General features: G+C 41.6%; 1 protein-coding gene across 3 annotated transcripts; it reads right to left on the bottom strand.

The window, feature by feature from the left end:
* Positions 1-712: 712 nt before the first annotated feature.
* On the bottom strand, positions 713-18,036 carry LOC126379190 (fatty acyl-CoA reductase wat-like). Of its 3 annotated transcripts, XR_007568277.1 has the most exons (13): positions 17,952-18,036; positions 16,502-16,673; positions 13,875-13,965; positions 12,412-12,531; positions 10,278-10,402; positions 8,945-9,094; positions 8,741-8,850; positions 7,433-7,500; positions 5,469-5,661; positions 4,269-4,449; positions 3,161-3,387; positions 1,701-2,519; positions 713-1,034 (listed from the first exon to the last, which is right to left on the bottom strand). XR_007568277.1 is itself a non-coding variant. In XM_050027867.1 (12 exons), the coding sequence occupies exons 2-12, from the start codon at positions 16,669-16,671 to the stop codon at positions 2,383-2,385; spliced, it is 1,572 nt and encodes a 523-aa protein (XP_049883824.1). In that variant the 5' UTR covers positions 16,672-16,673; positions 17,952-18,036; the 3' UTR covers positions 713-2,382. The 3 variants fall into 3 exon arrangements, 2 of the variants coding, with proteins under 2 accessions (XP_049883824.1, XP_049883825.1); XM_050027867.1 differs by having other exon boundaries at positions 713-2,519; XM_050027868.1 differs by lacking the exons at positions 16,502-16,673; positions 17,952-18,036 and adding an exon at positions 14,163-14,179 and having other exon boundaries at positions 713-2,519.
* Between the last annotated feature and the right edge of the window lie 1,892 nt (positions 18,037-19,928).

Genomic DNA, 19,928 nt, shown 5'->3' with positions numbered 1-19,928 from the left:
ACCTTCCAACTCGCCAAGGGAAAACCAGCCCGACACAGGTTAGGTCACATACCTCCGAAATGCATTTCTCGGGAATGTGGGTTTCCTCACGATGTTTCCCTTCACCGCTGAGCACGTGATAATCAATTATGATCCAAACATGATTACCATGAAGCATATAATCTTTTATTAATAATTACAATTATAAAATAACCTAACCTTTGCTTCCTTTCTCGCGTAGTAGCGATTTTCGACTATAATAAGTATGTAGCGGACCCAACTAGTTGGCCACCTAGTTCCGCTCACATGCAACAGATGGCGCCACATTCAATAATGCAGTCTTCAAGCAGTCCTGAAACGCGGTATCGAAGTTTTCACGGCAAGACGTATATATACAACTTCCAACACAATACTGTTGGATCGTCGATCCCTAGTCACACTACCAACTTGTGGCTAGCGGGGTACTATGCTCAGTTCGGTACCCCGAAAACATCCTTTGGCGGCAGCACACCCTCGCCGCCAAACTGGTGACCCCGACGTGATTTGAACACGCAACCTTCTGATGTTTCTCCACTATCAGCAGACGATACAATTCTTGGTAGTATCCTTGTTTCCATTGAGGCTTTTGCAGCAACCCTCATATTAACCTCTTGCACTTGAATGTTGCTGAAATTTTGAATGAGAGTCTCAGCATCAAGACCTGGAGGCACTCCACCTAATGCATATTTGGCAAAAATGTTAAATTCATTTGAATTATATATTTTATGTTTTGCAGCATATTGTTTGATTGTTTTGGTTATCATTGAGAACCTCAAATCTTTATTACTCACTTTTTTTGTTGCACTTATCACAGCAACAATAGCACATGCCATGTTGGATTCTTCAAGATACTGACCACCATTAGTGGTGCTTGCATTTATGATCTCGCCGCCAAAAGTACTAACCGAGACAGAGGGATTGTGTCCTCTAACTGGACTAATGTTATGGGCGATAGGCTGATCCCTTATCACCATAAGGTTCATCATATCCAGCTTACGACATCGTATCAACAGTGCCTGCAAGTTGTCTTTGATTACTTGTGGCTCTGCCCACCCCATTAGGGACTACGGGCGTGAGTTTATGTATGTATGTAATAAGTACTATTTTTTATAAATTATATACAAAAATATATAATATACCCGCATTGAAGCAGCGTGGTGGAGTATGCTCCATACCCCCTCCGGTTGAATGAGGGGAGGCCTGTGTCCAGCAGTGGGACGTATATAGGCTGTTTATGTTATGTACAGTCATGAGCAATATAATGTACCCACTTTAGGACCCTGTCGCACTAACATATTTGACATTTAGTGAGACTTACAGTTCAATTTGTCAAAAAAGTTAATGTGACATGGTACCAAAGTGTATTACATATTAATGCTCGTGACCGTATACAGTCAATGTGGTACACTGGCTTGCTTCTCAAACAGGAAGCGCCGGTTCGAAACCCGGTACCGGACTTGCGCCAATGAGTTATTAATTTATCTCAAGTGTAGTTTTCACTAACACAGTTGGCTCGATTATAGACGGCGATACGGCTCACCTATCACGTTGAACTAACAGAAAGCTCGGCGAGGTGCGGGTACTTAGTTCCTCTTGCGATGGATGTACCTCTGACTACCCCAATTGGGATATAGTCGTGAGCTTATGTGTTATAAGTATACTATGTAATATATTATACTTACGTGGTCTATTCTATGTGCAATACTTTCAAGGACAAAAGAAAATTATTCTTAAACCAAGTGCAATAACCTTGAAATCACATTAATATGTAATAATAATGCTGCTAATTCCAGTACACACCTCCTAATTTTATTTTAAGTTATACCTGTCATTTATCCGCCCGCCGAAAAGGAAAGGGACGGATGATTCGGAGTCAACAAGTTAATTTTAAAACGAATGAATAACCCGAGCGAATAAAATAGGCGAGATCGCTGGTATTGTAATCCGTTTGACGTGCTGTCTACTTAACTCTGTCGGTTTATTGGCTGATGTAAAAATTTTAGACGGTTGTTTTAGATTTCTGCTTAAAATTTTATGCCTGTCGATTACCCGTCCCTTTCTTTTCCAACTGATAAAGAAAATGACAGGTTTAACTTAAAATAAATTTAGATGGCGTTTGCAGGAATTAGCACCTGAGTGAATGAACGCATAACCCGGGCGAGTCAAATAGCAAACTTAATTCTGTCGGGTTATTGGCAAATTTTTTGGTTTAGATTTGTGCCTAAAATTGACGTGTGTTTCGTAAATTTTATGCCTGCCGATTACCCGTCCCTTTCCTTTCCGGCGGATAAGAAAATGACGGGTATAACTCAAAATAAAATTAAATGGTGCGTACTGGAATTAGCACCATAAATTCCTTTAAAATTAAACTAAGCTACCTACAAACATGACACCACTATAAATAACAGTAAATAACTTATACCACATGTAGGCATACAGACATAGAACTATCGCGTTGGCTATGCTCAACCAGAATTGCTTCTTGACTGCGTAGTCCGTATCTGCAAAGAAAAAGTAATTTTAAACAAACGTTTATAGCCTTCTGCTCTGGATTGTGAGACAAATGACTGACTCCAACCCTGGTGACTGACTGGCACCAGTCAGGGTTACCTACTATTGAGGGAGAATCATGGCCCAAATCAGCCCTAAAAGTTTTCGTTACGTTTGGATACTGAGGAGGATAATTCAGGCCATGATTCCGAGTAAATATCAAGTGGGATTTTCCGTCGCAAAATTCATGATTTTTTTAGTTTGTTTAAATTATTTTCAATTCTATACTTTTGCGATGGTAAATTCCACTTGATTATCTCAGAATAATGAGCTGAATCATCCCTCTCAGTAGGTATTTGTTACGATGTCACTTACACCCCATACAAGTACGGGTGTTAGAGATACCGTAACGAATACTGAAGGGTATGCTTGAGACCATGATTCTGAGTAAATATCAAGTGGGATTTTCCGTCGCAATATTCATGTTTTTTCTTAGTTTTTATGAATTTTCCTTTCCATACTTTAGCGGTGGAAATTTCCACGTGATATCAACACAATGGTCCGAATCATCCCTCAAAGTTTTCGTTACGATGTCGCTAATACCCTGTTATATCTTACATTACAAGTCATAGGAGGAAAAAAAAGCACTCACCAGCCAACCCATCCTTGACGATGTACTTCCTCAGCCCCATGCACCAGATCAGCATGAGCTCCTTCCAGTCAATACAAGTAACATCGAAATTGTATATCTGTTTGTCCGTCTCATTTAAATTGTCTAACAAATGCTTAAGGTTTTTGTCGCTAAACTGCCAATAGTTCGTTGTGAAGAATGATGTCAGTGTAAATAGTTTATATGCCTTTGTGTAGAGCTTGACGAATCTGGAATTAAAAAAGACGGCTTAACCATAATCATAATCAATTATTTGCTATTGAGAAGGGTACATTACATTGTTGGTCGTCATCACACCGGTCAATGGAATCATACACATACGCCAGTTCAGAGTAGACCGTTCTTTTCTAAGGACATCTCCAATTTGGACAGATGAGAGTCCTCAGTAAACAAAGGAGAGCCCTGAGTTGCCATAAAAACGTCAATTTCGGACAAACTTCGACACACACATACATTCACTTACACAATTAAACAACAATAATTACTACATGAGAGCCCTCAGTTATCGGATGACAGCGCTCAGTTACCGGATGACAGCCCTCAGTTACCGGATGACAGCCCTCAGTTACCGGATAAGAGCCCTCAGTTTCGGGATATGAGCCCTTAGTTACAGCATGAGAGCCAATAGTTACCGGATGACAGCTCTTAGTTACTGGATGACAGTCCTTAGTTACCTGATGAGAGCCCTCAGTTGCCGGATAAGTGCCCTTAGTTACAGCATGAGAGCCAATAGTTACCGGATGACAACTTCAGTTACCGGATGACAGCCCTCAGTTACCGGATGACAGCCCTCAGTTACCGGATAACAGCCCTCAGTTACCGGATGAGAGCCTTTAGTTACCGGATGAGACCCCTTAGTTACCTGATGAGAGCCCTCAGTTGCCGGATAAGAGCCCTTAGTTACAGCATGAGTCTTCAGTTACGGGATGACAGCCCTCAATTACCGGATGAGTGCCTTTATTTACCGGATGACAGTCCTTAGTTACCGGATGAAAGTCCTTAGTTACCGGATGAGAGCCCTTAGTTACTGGATGAGAGCCAATAGTTACCGGATGAGAGACCTAGTTACTGGATGAGATCTTGAACCTACCTGCGCTCCTTCCCAATAAGCCAACACACAGCGTCAACGAAGTATGCAGGTATGTAGTGCAGAAGCCAAAACAGAAGCCAAAAGAGGAATTTGTTGCTGGTGTCCACGGCATAGCAGTACCATACCGCCTTCGGGGTGGATATCTTCCTGCTTTCCGTGCGATGGACGTCGCCGCACGAGCCTGAAACCGATACAAAGCTAGCTAAACAAATGCCCTTGTAATCTCTAATGAATGAGGCAAGATGATTGGACACCTAATAAGACACGACGAATTTATTAAAGGTACGATTCGAGGCGGGCTTTTTAATTAATATAGTTTAGTTTAAGTGTTAATTGTACATAATTTATTTTATTTTGAGTTCTGTTTATTTGTTTTAATTTTATTTTTGTTTTATTTTTCAAATGTTTTTACTCTGTAACTGTTTTGTTTATGGTGTAAATAAAGTTTTTAGTATTTATTAAAAACATCATAGAAGGAAAGCTAGAAGGAAAGAGAGGAAGGGGAAGACCAAGAAGAGCTTACATGGAACAGATTAAAGAAAAGGTTAACGTCATGTCTTATAGGGAAGTCAAGGAATTGGCCTTTGATAAACTGGAATGGAAAATGCTACACCGACAAGAGCGTGGCTCTTAAATTGATGATGATGAATCTCTAATAGAGAACTGCCATTATTTTATCCTCTTACCGTTCAGCAGGGCTAATAATATGCGCAACGTAATACCTAAATGAAACGTAAATGACGTAACGTCGTGACGTAACGTGACGTAATACGTAAATGAATTATGAATTGAATAAAATTTTCGAGTATGTCAAATTTTCAGGTTAGGTAAGCGGACCCTGTGAACACGGGATAATGCTAGGATGATGATGTGACTTGTGCAAATGCGAAAAAGAAAGATTTAATGAGGCCCTTCTATCGTGTGGGTTGTGAGGTGGAGTACCTACCTCATCAACCCTGGTGTCAGGGTTATCATTGAGCCGCCAAAGGCCCCCGACATGGCTCATGTAACGACTACTTACTTACATCAGTAAGTAGTAGCCGGGACCCACGTCTTAACGTGCCTTCCGAAGCACGGATCTTACTTTTTGGACAATCAGGTGATCAGCCTGTAATGTCCTAACCAAACTAGGGATCACAAAGTGATTTTTGTGATGTGTCCCCACTGGGATTCGAGGCCCGTTCAGCCCCCACTACTCACCCCAAGTGACAGGGTTCCTGGAGCTCGTGACAGTGTATATCCTGATGTCGCTGGTGTCCGCGGGGAGGCCAGCGGTCACGCAGCCAGCCGCCAGCACAGCATTGTTGACAGCATCCACCGGTACTATGTCGATCTTCACCGACCTGTCTGCTAGCACTGCGTGGACGAGCCCTAAACCTACGCCCAACATCACCTGGAATAAGAGGTAAGTAGATTAATTTAACATAATATCACATAACACCAGCGTCCTAGTTCACGCCGACGGCCTCTGTGTTATGTGTTATGTCCAGTAGTTATGCTCACGATCCAGAGGTCCCGGGTTCGATTGCCGGTGGGGACAAATCACAAAAATCAATTTGTGATCGCTAGTTTGGCTAGGATATTACAGACTGATCACCTGATTGTCCCAAAGTAAGGCACGTTAAGCCATTGGTCCCGGTTACTACTTACTGATGTAAGTAGTCGTTACATGAGCCATGTCAGGGGCCTTTGGCGGCTCAGTAATAACCCTGACACCAGGGTGGAAGGGGTTGGTAATCCACCTCACAACCCACACGATAGAAGTTCACGCTGCGACTTGTGCCGATTGAGGCCCTTTTATGGATCTCAGGACCAGGGATGTTAGATAAAAGTTTCGGATAATATCGGATAGGGGCGGAGCCTAATTGAGACACGTTATGACAACTTGTTTGGATTTGGCCGCTGCCAGTGCCGACACACAAGCCGCGCGCATTTTTTTATTTATTTATTTATTTTTATTTATTCGGAATAACAACAAGCATTGTTTGTTTTTTCTTCTTTTGTCGTCATAACATAATACTCGTATCATCATCACCAGCCCATTAACGTCCCCACTGCTGGGGCACGGGCCTTCCCTATGGATGGATAGGGAGATCGGGCCTTAAACCACCAAGCGGGCCCAGTGCGGATTGGTGGTTATTAACGACTGCTAATGCAGCCGGGACCAACGGCTTAACGTGCCTTCCGAAGCACGGAGGAGCTTGAGATGAACTTTTTTTTTGTGGTCATTGCACCCATCCTATGACCGGTCTTTGTGAATGTTGCTTAACTTCAACAATCGCAGACCGAGCGCGTTTACCGCTGCGCCACCGAGCTCCTCCATATATAACTTGTATATAACAATACTCGTATATAACTTGTCAAATTAAACCACTTTATTACCTATTTGTATTTTACTTTTGAAAGTTCTTAAAAAAAAAATATCCCTAACCGAAATTATCCGAAACTAACGGATGATCCGGAATAATTTATTATCTCTATCCGTAACCGTATCCGGTATAACAATCATTCTGAGATCCGTATCCAATCCGTTTCCAAAATTCCATATCCATAACATAGGGATAGGGAACCACCACCTTCTGATCATTTTGTTTCTATTTATAATGTACTAGCTTAGCTTTTGCCTGCGGCTTCGCTCGCGTTATTTCTGAGGTAACACCATTAGGTGTACATTATACTTAGTACATTATACTTACCGATTTTTAGCATCCTGCCTAGAAAACTGCGAAAAGTCCCATATAAATGTTCACCCACTCTTTGATTGCTATCAAAGATTGCGGGCCCAAAAAGGTGACGCATCATTTTTTTTTAGTCATAGATAGTCCGTATACTTTTTTTTTTGACGTGACTTATTGTAGATTTGCCGCAGATGGCATTAACTACTTGGCCGGACAAATGGGGAGCGCTGAAGGCTCTCACCCGGGGTCCGTATACCAATTTCTAGCTTTCTACCTTGAAAATTGCGGTTTGACCCATACAAACTTCCATCCCCGATTTTAGGGAAGTGGAGGGTTAGAAAGAGACGAAAAGTAGCCTATGTCCCTCGCTATCCCTTCAACTATCTCCATTTAAAAAATCACGTCAATACGTTGCTCCGTGTTGCCGTGATAGACGAACAAACAGACAGACACTTTCCCATTTATAATATTAGTGGATGTACTAACCCCAGCAGGGCCGTATGCGCAACTCATGTCCACCCACCCAGGAGCAGGCTCACGGTATGCGCCGATTACTGGAACAATAATAATAAATAAACATTCCAATTCAAAAATATACCGAGCGTTAGTGACCCTGTAACGAACACTGAGGGGGATGATTCAGACCATAATTAATGATCACGGGATGACTGACCCACCTACTCCACTCCAATCTCATCAGTCATCCCGTGATCATGGCACACCCATTTAAACGCGGTAAGAATCCGTTATTATGTGCTTTAATTATGATACTGGTGCTAATTCCTGTAAATACCATCTAATTTTATTTTAAGTTATATCTGTCATTTTCTTATCCGCCGAAAAGAAAAGGGACGGGTAATCGACAAGCATAAAATTTATGGAACACACGTCAATTTTAAGCACAAATCTAAACCAACCGTCTAAAAATTTTACATCAGTCAATAACCCGACATATTCATTTACTCATTCTTCCTAAAATGAAGAGCTGTGAATCATCCGTCCCTTTCCTTTTCGACGGATATAACTTAAAATAAAATTAGGCGGTGTCTGCAGGAATCGGGGCCAATAACCGCATAAACTTAAAACAATGATTCAGACCATGATTCTGAGTTAATATCAAGTGGAATTTTCCATCGCAATATTCATGATTGTTTTTTGTTTTTATTATTTTCAATTTGCGATAGAAAATTCCACTGGATATTAACTCAGAAAAATGAGCTGAATCATCCCCCTCAGCACTTGTCACGATGTCACTTACACCCCTATACAAGTACATACAAGTAGATAGGGTGTTAGTGACATCGTAACAAATACTGAGGGGGATGATTCAGACCATGATTCTGAGTTGATATCAAGTGTAATTTCCTGTTGTGACATAGCTCATGTAACAACTACATACTTACATCAGTAATTAGTATGGGACTAACGGCTTAACGTGCCTTCTGAAGCACGGATCATCTTGCTTTTGGACAATCAGGTGATCAGCCTGTAATGCCCTAACGAAACTAGGGATTTTTTTTTGTAATATGTCTCCAACGGGATTCGAACCCGGGACCTCAGGATCGTGAGCCCAGCTCTCAACCACTGGAACACGGAAGGTATGTATCATAAATAATTACCACGTGCTCAGCGATGAAGGAAAACATCGTGAGGAAAGTCACATTCTCGGAGGTAAGTATGTGACCTAACCTGTATTGGGCTGGTTTTTCCTTCGCGGGTTGGAAGGTCAGACAGGCAGTCGCTTCTGTGAAAAACCGGACCTGTCAAATCTTCAGGTTAGGTAAGTGGACTTACCAATAGAAGGCCTGACAATGCACACTGGCAGGCCATCCGACATGGTCCTGACAGCATCCTCAGCTACGGCCTTCGTGAAGCAATAGGTATTAGGCCAGTCCTGCATCAACCTGAAATTTAGGTTAGATTAGGTATACATAACATATCTAAAGTGCCTATTACACTAGCTGCATTTCAAAAGTATATTTTTCTATCGCGACTTACTTCGTAGCGGCGTCGTCCGTCACCCCGCTCTCGGCCATATCGATCAACTCCTGCGCAGTTATCGGAACTTCGTAGAACTGTTCCATAACGTTCTTCTGTTTCATACTGATCCGCGCGTGGGAGAATGCTGTTGAGATGTGGACTAAAGATCTGTGGGTAGAAAAAAAGAACTCAAAACTTGATTTTGTTTTTTTTTTCGAAATCCTCAACAGTTTTTGTATTTAGCTTCTAGTTATTACAACAGTTATTACACAATTCAAACCCCTTCCTTTTTTTTTCTTGACGTGACTTATTGTAGATTTGCCGCAGATGGCATTAACTACTTGGCCGGACAAATGGGGAGCGCTGAAGGCTCACACCCGGTACAACGTTTAAGACAACAGGCCTGAGGGTGCCCAGTTGGGCGCGAACCTCGGCTCAAGGCGTCGTCTGAGAGGAAGTATATTTGAAAGAATTAATCGACCCTAATGGGTCGATAGCGATAAGCGCTGATTGAGGGAAGTCGTCGGTCATGTCGGCGTGGTCGGTATCGGTGAAACTTTCCTTTTAGGTAGATAAGAAAATGACAGGTATAGCTTAAAATAAACGTAGATCTGCCGGAATTAGGACCATACATACATACATAAACTCACGCCCGTAATCCCTAATGGGGTGGGCAGAGCCACAAGTAATCAAAGACGACTTGCAGCCACTGTTGATACGATGTCGTAAGCTGGATTAAATACATCATGGATGTGTTTGGATTCATGTCGATGTCTGGAATTAGCACCACTTTTGTTATATTCGACAATCATTGGTTTAGGCCTGTGCTGGATTAGAACCTGCGACCGCAAAGTGAGAGGCAAGCGTACTACCAACTGGGCTACCATGTGTCGTCTAAACAAAAGTATTTTTTACCTTGTTCTTAAAGTCTTCAAACATATTCCTCCCAAACAACCCGCGAAGGGAAACCAGCCCAATTCAGGTTAGGTCATAGATAGCTAGGAATTGTTTATTATAAAAGGACGCCAAACACAAAGACAATAAGCAATAAGGCCGCCTATTGTACTTATGTTTTTATTCGTATGTTTATGTCCTTTGTATATGTAGTTGTGCAATAAAGTATTATTGATTGAAAGACAAGACAATAACATCACTTAATTTTTTTTCACAAAACAGTTACAAAAAGCATAGGAGGATGATCATTTGAATAATCATAAGGTGGTGGTGGACGTCCTGAGATAAAAGGGCCTCACTCAGCACAAGTCGCGGCGTGAACCACGACGCTGGTATTCATAGTCACATACCTCCGAAAATGCATAACAAATACAATAACATCCTCACTCCTCCTCACCTGAGGTTCTTGCAACTCCTCCCGAGGGTGAGTACCTCTCGAGTCCCTCTGACGTTGGTGATGGCTGCAACAGCGAGCGGTTCGTCAAACCGCGTGGTCGCTGCTCCGTGGAAAATGAAATTCACCTGCGAACGAATAATCAAATCAAATCAAATATACTTTATTGCACAGAACTACTTAAATTTCAACAATCAGACATAACACATGAATACAGTAGGTACAATTTGGGCGGCCTTATTGCTCTAGAGCAATTTCTTCCAGGCTACCACCAAAAGGAAACAAACATAATCTTTTTCTTATCGTGTGGGTTGTGTTGGAATGCCAGCCTCATGAACCCTGGTGTCAGGGTTATGATTGAGCCGCCAAAGGCCCCTGACATGGCTCACGGTAACGACTACTTACTTCAGTAAGTAGTAACCGGGACCAACGGTTTAACGTGCCTTCCGAAGATCATCTATCTACTTTATAATAGCAATAGGGAATGCAACCCCGACTCGAGATCGCAAATTCGAGATCCCGCAGGATTGGAAATATCAGTCCCGCGAGATCTCGAAAATTTCGACATCTTGTCTGGTTCATAAAAAAAAAACACAAAAATCATTTATTTCAGACATGATGGTCCATATTACATTCATTAATTATACACACTTAAAAAAAATTAAATACTTAAATTAAAATCAAAATCAAAAAATTAAAATTAAAATACAATAAATTTAAAATTACAAAATTACTAGTAGTTTTTGTTTGTCAGTAAAATGTAAAGTTAGGATGGCTGAAAACGATGAAAACTGCTTGTTGTGATAGTAGATAAAATGATGTAATGTGGTTTTACCCATGGACTGTATTTGCGCGGAGATTTTACGAACAAAATAGCCGAAGTAGGTACTCGTATATTCGAGGTTTTTTGCTTGATTGGTGCAAAAAGTGCAAAAATCAGAAGATCGGCTATCATCACCAGCCCATTAACGTCCCCACTGCTGGGGCGTGCCCCAGGAAGGCCCGTGGGCCTTCCCTATGGATGGATAGGGAGATCGGGCCTTAAACCACCACGCGGGCCCAGTGCGGATTGGTGGTTATTAACGACTGCTAATGCAGCCGGGACCAACGGCTTAACGTGCCTTCCGAAGCACGGAGGAGCTCAAGATGAAAACTTTTTTTTTGTGGTCACCCATCCTATGACCGGCCTTTGCGAAAGTTGCTTAACTTTAACAATCGCAGACCGAGCGCGTTTACCGCTGCGGAGTGTGTGATCACGAATATTTTGCAGTTTCATATTAGCTACGCAATGTACATCAAATTGTCATTGTGATTTACAATTGTAAATTTTATTAAACAGGCCCCAGCCGGTTCTGCATGACAACCGCGCGCAAATTATATCGATCGTTTGGCCCAATTAACGATACGAGTGCAATCTACGTAGATGGACGTCAAACGGTTATTGGTCGAAGCGCTCAATATAATTCGCGTCCCGCGCGGCGCGCTTGTCATGCAGACCCTGCAGGTTTATTTGTAAGGCCGTAGGTGTATCGTCCGGGCAAGAGTGATCACCTTGTAGCTTTTTTTATTATTTTCCATTCATGCAGTTCCTATATTAAAAGGTCACATTACGCTGTGGGTATTTATAGTTCTTATTTACTTATAAACTTTTTGTTATGTATGTATGAAATCAACAATCTAAATGAAAAACAGCGTCTGTGGTCCAGTGGTTGAGCGTTGGACTCACGATCCGGATGCCCCAAGTTCGAATCCCGGTGAGGACTCACCACAAAAACCACATTGTGATCCCTAGTTTGATTAAGACATTACAGGCTGATCACCTGATTGTCCGAAAGCAAGATGATCCGTGCTTCGGAAGGCACGTTAAGCCGTTGGTCCCGGTTACTATTTATTGATGTAAGTGAGTAACCGTTACATGAACCATGTCAGCCTTTGGCGGCTCAATCATAACCCTGACACCAGGGTTGATGAGGTTGGTAATTCACCTCACAAACCCACACGATAAGAGAGTATCAACCTCTCACGAAAATTAGATAATTTTCAGTTACACAGTGAACGTCTTAACAAAATGAACATTAAAGAAGTAACGAAAAAAATAAGTAAAATTAAGTAAGTTCGGTAATATAAGTGGTCTCACCTCTCTAGCCAGCAGAGTCCAGTCCTGATCAGTGATACCAAGTCTGACGTCGTTAATGTCACCAGCGACTGCAACCAGCTTCTCAGAGAATGGTGACTGCTTGCGGACGGTGTCGAAGACCTGGAGAGAATGATATTATGATAAGTTTGAGACGCAAGCCTGTGCAGCACAGGACCGCAAGACTACATGACTAAATCTTTATCTTCTAGCATTATCCCGTTTATCACAGGGTCCGCTTACCTAACCTGAAGATTTGACAGGTCCGGTTTACAGAAACGACTGCCTGTCTGACCTTCCAACCCGCGAAGGGAAAACCAGCCCAATACAGGTTAGGTCACATACCTCCGAAAATGCATTTCTTGAGAATGTGGGTTTCCTCACGATGTTTTCCTTCAAAGCTGAGCACGTGATAATCATTTATGATCCAAACATAAATTCGAAAACAAATTCGACAATCATTTGTTTACGCCTGTGCTGGGTTCCTGCGATCTCAAAGTAAGAGGCAAGCGTTCTACCAACTGGGCTACCCACGGCTTGCCCGATTAAGCTTATGATTCTGTGTGGAATTTTCAATCGCAAAAGTATAGAATTGAATTGAATTTAAAAAAAAAACACAAAAAAAACATGAATTGTGCGACGGAAAATTCCACTTGATATCAACTTAGAATCATGATTACTTAGGCTGGTCTACGTAGGTATTTAATTTATATTTTTTGTCTTGCCACTGTTGTCTGGACTCTGGACTAATAGTTGCGATCGATTGGACTAACAGCAGCGATCGACTGGAATAACAGTCGTGATCGACTGGACTAACAGTCGCGGCCGACTGGACTAACAGTCGCGGTCGACTGGACTAACAGTCGCGATCGACTGAAGTAACCGACGCGGTTGACTAGACTAACAGTCACGGTTGACTGGACTCACAGTCGCGGTCGACTGGACTAAGAGTAGCGCGTCGCGGCGACCAGTGCTCCGCCCTCTGTGTATAGGCTGAACAAGTCCTAGTAGTCTTGAGGGAGGCACTTGCTAAAACGCCGGGGCAGTTATGAAACGGTCTAAAACGGTGCACACTGTAATCGGTGTGATTGTAAATTTTGATGTTTAATTTAGATTTTTTTATTTTGGTGTTTTGTTATTTTAGTTTTAATATTTTATGAATATGGGTAGCTTAAGGTATTTTATTAATTGTTATTTATTATATAGGCAGTAGTTAATGTAATGTAACTTGTACCGTCCGTTCTTTCATTGTGTATGCTTGAAAAAGAAGAATTTGGTGATACCTACTATTTTATGAACTGTAATCTGCAATGTACCTAACCTGAATTCATGCAATAAACGTTTATTATTATTATTATCTTGTTGCACAGGAAGAAAGATATTACAATACTTGTTACCACCTTAAAGAATATAAAAAAACGAATATTATAGTTAGTGTTGCCAACATAGGCTGTATAAATTCTTACCGGGTCTGATAGTATGTCGTTGAGGCGCTCCTGAACCGACTTCCCCTTCTTCGGTCTCACTAACATGTAAATCTTCTTAATGTCCGTTGACCTGAAACAGAATGTTAATGATAACGTGTTGGCTTCGGCCCCACGCACGCCTTCCAAAAGTCCGGGACTCCATAGACCCGAGATCTTCTATCGTGTGGGTTGTGAGGTGAATTACCAACCTCATCAACCCTAGTGTCAGGGTTACTATTGAACCGTCACAGGCCCCTGACACAGCACATGTAACGACTGCTTACTTACATCAGTAAGTAGTAACCGGGACCAACGGCTTAACGTGCCTTCCGAAGCACGGATCATCTTACTGTCGGACAATCAGGTGATCAGCCTGTAATGTCCTAACCAAACTAGGGACCACAAAGTATTTTTTTGTGATTCCCCACCGGGAATCGAACCCGGGACCTCCGGATCGTGAGCCCAACGCTCAACCACTGGACCACGGAGCTAGGTAATTAATAGCACGTATAATTGTGTATTACATAGATTAACATCTTGCGTGTGAGTTTATGGTTTTATTGCAAGTATTAGCAAGTCATAGGTTATGCTAAAACCAGTAACATAATATGTTGTGGGTGTTACAAAGAAGGTACTTAGATCAAACCTCATCATCACCAGCCCATTAACGTCCCCACTGCCGGGGCACGGGCCTTCCCTATGGACGGATAGGGAGATCGGGCCTTAAACCACCACGCGGCCCCAGTGCGGATTGATGGTTATTAACGACTGCTAATGCAGCCAGGACTTTGCCTTACCGGTGCCTTCTGAAGCACGGAGGAGATCGAGATGAAAACTTTTTTTTGTGGTCACCCATTCTATGACCGGCCTTTGCGAAAGTTGCTTAACTTCAACAATCGCAGACCGAGCGCGTTTACCGCTGCGCCACCGAGCTCCTCAGATCCCCGAGGATCCTCCTCAGATCCAATACCTTATTACTGACACCGAGATCGAGTGCCTATACACGGTGTAAGTGACATCGTAACGAATACTGAGGGGGATGATTCAGCTCATTACTCTGAGTTAATATATTGATTATTTAGAAGATATGAATGCATGGGATTAACTGTCTGAGAACTGATATTAGGCAGCTAAATTACTCAATTGTATAAAAATATTTTATGTTTTTTTTAAGAATCGTCTAGGGCCCTGTGTCGAAGTTTTTCTTGCAGCTTCTTTTCCCCTGCTATACAGGTTGTGAGAAGCTGCAGTAGTTTTAGGCGGATGAGACGTTCGTTATGTAAAATTGACGATTCAAAGTGTAACTATGTTACCTACTCAATAAAGATATTTTTGAATTTGAATTATCAAGTGGAATTTTCCGTCGCAAAAGTATGGAACTGATAATAATTGTTTTCAGTTCATTTAAATTTATGGTTTAGGCCTGTGCTGGATGCGAACCTGCGACCTCAAAGTGAGAGGCAAGCGTTCTACCAACTGGGCTACCACGACTCTTATCTAGCATGACATTTATAAAACTATTTTCTGAAGAATAATTAGTATACCTACTGTCAGTTACCTACACGATCTTGTAGTGTCATCTTTTATAATTTTATTTGATTCCCTTATCAACTAAAATTATAAAAATTAAATTGTTGCTTGGAAGAGATCATCTCAAGCGATAATGCCGCCTAGATAAGCCAATCTTATTTCTGTAATTGCGCACCCCGGACACTTCATACAAACAACCTCGTTTTACACAGACACTACACATTGACGTTATCGTACACGCGCATCTGTGTGTGTGACGTCTGACGCCATAAGGCTCAAGTCTAAACTGTGTTCGGGGGGTGAGGTAAACCTAGCTCAGACGCTGGTGGGGAGCGGAAGTTGCCGTTCTATACGTAGTATTATTCCTTATTCATTATGTATTGGTCGAGCCAACTGTGTTAGTGAAAATGGAATATGAAGAACCCACTGAAACCCAGTAGCTGTAGTCCTTACTAAAGTAAGACCGGGAGGGGTGAAGTAAACCTAGCTCAGACACTGGTGGGGGGTGAAGAGTTGTCGTTATATATGTAGTACTATACCTTATTCTATGGTAATTGCTTATTTTCTGCAATAATAGTCTTACCGCGTTTAAAATAGGGATATGAGACTCCCGATATTTCGACACTGTTGCAAGTGCCATGATCACGGGATGACTGATGAGATTGGAGTGGAGTAGGTAGATCCATAATTTGCTACGGGCAGACATATCTGTCTACCCTCTTTCTTTGCCGCTTGTTTCTGTTTTTGATATCAGAATGTTCGGAACCATCTGAACTCGCACCAAACTCAATACGACAAACCGTCTTTTCCATCCGTCGAAAAGGAAAGGGACGGATGATTGACAGCTCTTAATTTTAGGAAGAATGAGTAAATAAATGAATAACCCGGGCGAATTTTTAGACGGTTGTTTTAGATTTGTGCTTAAAATTGACGTGTGTTCCATAAATTTTATGCTTGTCGATTATCCGTCCCTTTCCTTTTCGGCGGATAAGAAAATGACAGATATAACCTAAAATAAAATTAGATGGTGTTTACAGGAATTAGCACCAATAACCGCGTAAACTTAAAACAATGTAGAAGTACCTATATCTTCTAACCTTAACAGTTTCTCGACGAGATGTTTGCCCAGGAAGCCTGAAGCCCCGGTGACAAAGGCTACGCCCCCCGCGTAGGCCTTCTGCACCACGGAGTCCCCGCGCGACGTGGCGTCGTTGATGGCACGCAGACGCGACACTCCTGAGACTTCCAGTGCCAATATCGGATCCATTTCTGTAAAAACATAAAAGCTTACTACGTTCCTGTGCTTCTAAATAAATCAGAATCATTTTATTCAACGTAATTGTCACGGATAAACTTGTTGTATGTTGTTTGCTTTTTTTTGACGTGACTTATTGTAGATTTGCCGCAGATGGCCGTTCAAATGGGGAGCGCTGAAAGCTCTCACCCGTTTCTACAACGCTTAAGACAACAGGCCTGAGGGTGCCCAGTTGGGCTCGAACCTCGGCTCAGGGCATCGTCTGAGAGGGAAATTTTTGAATATTTTAATTTAAATATACTAGTGGGTCGATAGCGATAAGCGCTGATTGAGGGAAATCGACGACCACGCCGGCGGGGTCGGTATCGGGGTCCCGAAGTGTTTGGTGTCGCGAGCTGATTGGCTGCTTCTATGGCTAGAGTAATCGGGTCGTCGGGATCGTACATATTACGTCCTTCAGACGCCGATACTTTTCAGCACCTAAGCGCGAATGTTGTTTGCAATAAATTATATTCGTATGTTTCAATTCACACAACATCAATCTACCTGCATCTTTTTTGTGCATAAGTATGTTTTTTGTTTTTACTATACAATTGAAACTTCAATAAAAAATGTACCTAAGTAAGGTGCTGTTTATTTATTATCACAGAAAATATTTAAAAAGAAGTAAGTTTTAAAAACATTTTATAAGTAAGTAAGTAAGTTTTAAAAATATTTTATAAGAAATAAGGTTAAAACACATAATAACGGGTTCTTACCGCGTTTAAATCAGGGATATGAGACTCCCGATATTTCGACACTGTTGCAAGTGCCATGATCACGGGATGACTGATCAGATTAATTTATTTATTTTTGGAGTAGAATCAATAATAAATAATAATTATGGATCAACCTACTCCACTCCAATCTCATCAGTCATCCCGTGATCATGGCACTTGCAACAGTGTCGAAATATCGGGAGTCTCATATCCCTACTTTAAACGCGGTAAGAACCCGTTATTATGTGTTTTAATTATGATAATAACCGCGTAAACTTAAAACAATTTAGAAATAATGTTCATCATATTCAGCTTACGACATCTTATCAACAGTGGCTGCAAGTTGTCTTTGATTACTTGTGGCTCTGCCTACCCTATTAGGGATTACGGGCGTGAGTTTATGTATGTATAAAAAGTAAGATTTAATAATATTTATAAGAAGTACGTAAGCATTTAAAAAGAAGAAAAAACCTACATGAATTCTTCCGCTAAATAAAAGCTTGTTTATAAGTAGTAGTTTTAAAAATAGCTTACCGAAAGCTTAAGTAATATCCAAAGCGAAAAACAAAAAAATAATCACTAATTAATCAAGACACGTCGATCCGGGACCACGGTTAAGTTACGAATGACGTAATAAAAATCGCAAGACGAAGCAAGCATGAAATAATAATTTTATTGTAAAGTTCATTTCATCCTTCTCAAACAAGTTTACAAAAGCCTTTTTTTTGGCTTTGTCATCATGCATGGGCATATAAATGTCCGGCTACTGCGGGCATTAAGTACTTAAGTACATTAATTTTTCATCATCACTAATTTCCGTCGAAAAATTTTGTTGTTTTTCTTTATAGTTTTTTAAAATTATTTTCAATTCTATCCTTCACGATGGAAAATTCCTTATCTTATCTTATCTAGCCTAAAGTGTCCCACTGCTGGGCAAAGGCCTCCCTCCATTTCTTCCAGGACTCTCTCCAGTGCTTCCTCCGGCCAGCCTTCCAGGAAAGCATCCAAATCGTCGCGCCATCTCCACCTCGTTCTGCCACGCCTGCGTCTGTCTCTATTCGGAGACCATTCTGTGGTGATCTTAGCCCACAGGTCGTTAGGCATCAGACAGACGTGACCTGCTCAATCCCATTTAACACCTTGTATATTATTATATGTAAGTCCGGCCCGGCTATACAGGTTGTGAGAAGCTGCAGTAGTTTTAGGCGGATGAGACGTTCGTTATCTAAAAATTGACGATTCAAAGTGTAACTATGTTACCTACTGAATAAAGATATTTTTGAATTTGAATAAGAAATAAGTAAGTACTATAATGTTTAAAGTAGGTGTTGGTTTTCCGAATAAGTAAATACATAACATACATAAACAGCCTATATACGTCCCACTGCTGGGGACAGGCCTCCCCTCAACCAACCGGAGGAAGGTATGGAGCATACTCCACCACGCTGCTCCAATGCGGGTTGGTGGAGGTGTTTTTACGGCTAATAGCCGGAACCAACAGCTTCCTCCGAAGCACGGAATCATTTTACTTTTCGGACAATCAGGTGATTCAAGTCTGAAAAGTCCTTACCAAACAAAGGACAGTCTCACAAAGTGATTAAAAAAAGAAGAAATAAATAAAATTACTTAATAAGTCACTGGCCCCGATTCCTGCAGCCACCGCCTAATTTTATTTTAAGTTATATCCGTCATTTTCATATCCGTCGAAAAGGAAAGGGACGGATGATTCACAGCTCTTAATTTTAGGAAGAATGAGTAGATGAATGAATAACCCGGGCGAATCAAAAGGTACGTCGCTGGTATGCAATCCGTTTGACGTGCTGTCTACTTAACTGTGTCGGGTTATTGACGGATGTAAATTTTTTAGACGGTTGGTTTAGATTTGTGCTTAAAATTGACGTGTGTTCCATAAATTTTATGCTTGTCGATTACCCGTCCCTTTCCTTTTCGGCGGATAAGAAAATGACAGATATAACTTAAAATAAAATTAGATGGTATTTACAGGAATTAGCACCACTGGCGCAAGTCCGGTACCGGGCTTCGAACCGGTGCTCCCCGTTTGAGAAACAAGCCGGCACCTATAATTCTAACCTGTTATTTGACCCTATCTACGTCACTGCATTCAGTCTTCTCATACGGAAAAACCAATTGTTTTTGCTCTGACCATAACATTCATCCATACTTACCTATACATGCGAAAATAATTGTCTGTCTGTTACCTTTTTATGCTTCTTCTTCTTCTATCGTGTGGATTGAGAGGTGGAGTACCAACCTCATCAACCCTGGTGTCAGGGTTACTATTGAGCCGCCAAATGCATAACATGGCTCATATAACGACTACTTACTTACATCAGTAAGTAGTAACCGGAACCAACGGCTTAACGTGCCTTCCGAAACACGGATTATTTTACTTTCGGACAATCAGGTGATCAGCATGTAATGTCCTAGCCAAACTAGGGATCACAAAGTGATTTTTGTGATATTTCCCCACCGGGATTCGAACCCGGGACT

Source organism: Pectinophora gossypiella, chromosome 28 (assembly GCF_024362695.1).
Source record: "Pectinophora gossypiella chromosome 28, ilPecGoss1.1, whole genome shotgun sequence".
NCBI classification, from domain to species: domain Eukaryota; kingdom Metazoa; phylum Arthropoda; class Insecta; order Lepidoptera; family Gelechiidae; genus Pectinophora; species Pectinophora gossypiella.
The sequence above is the reverse complement of the archived record's forward strand: the minus strand, read 5'-3'. Positions and strand labels throughout refer to the sequence as shown.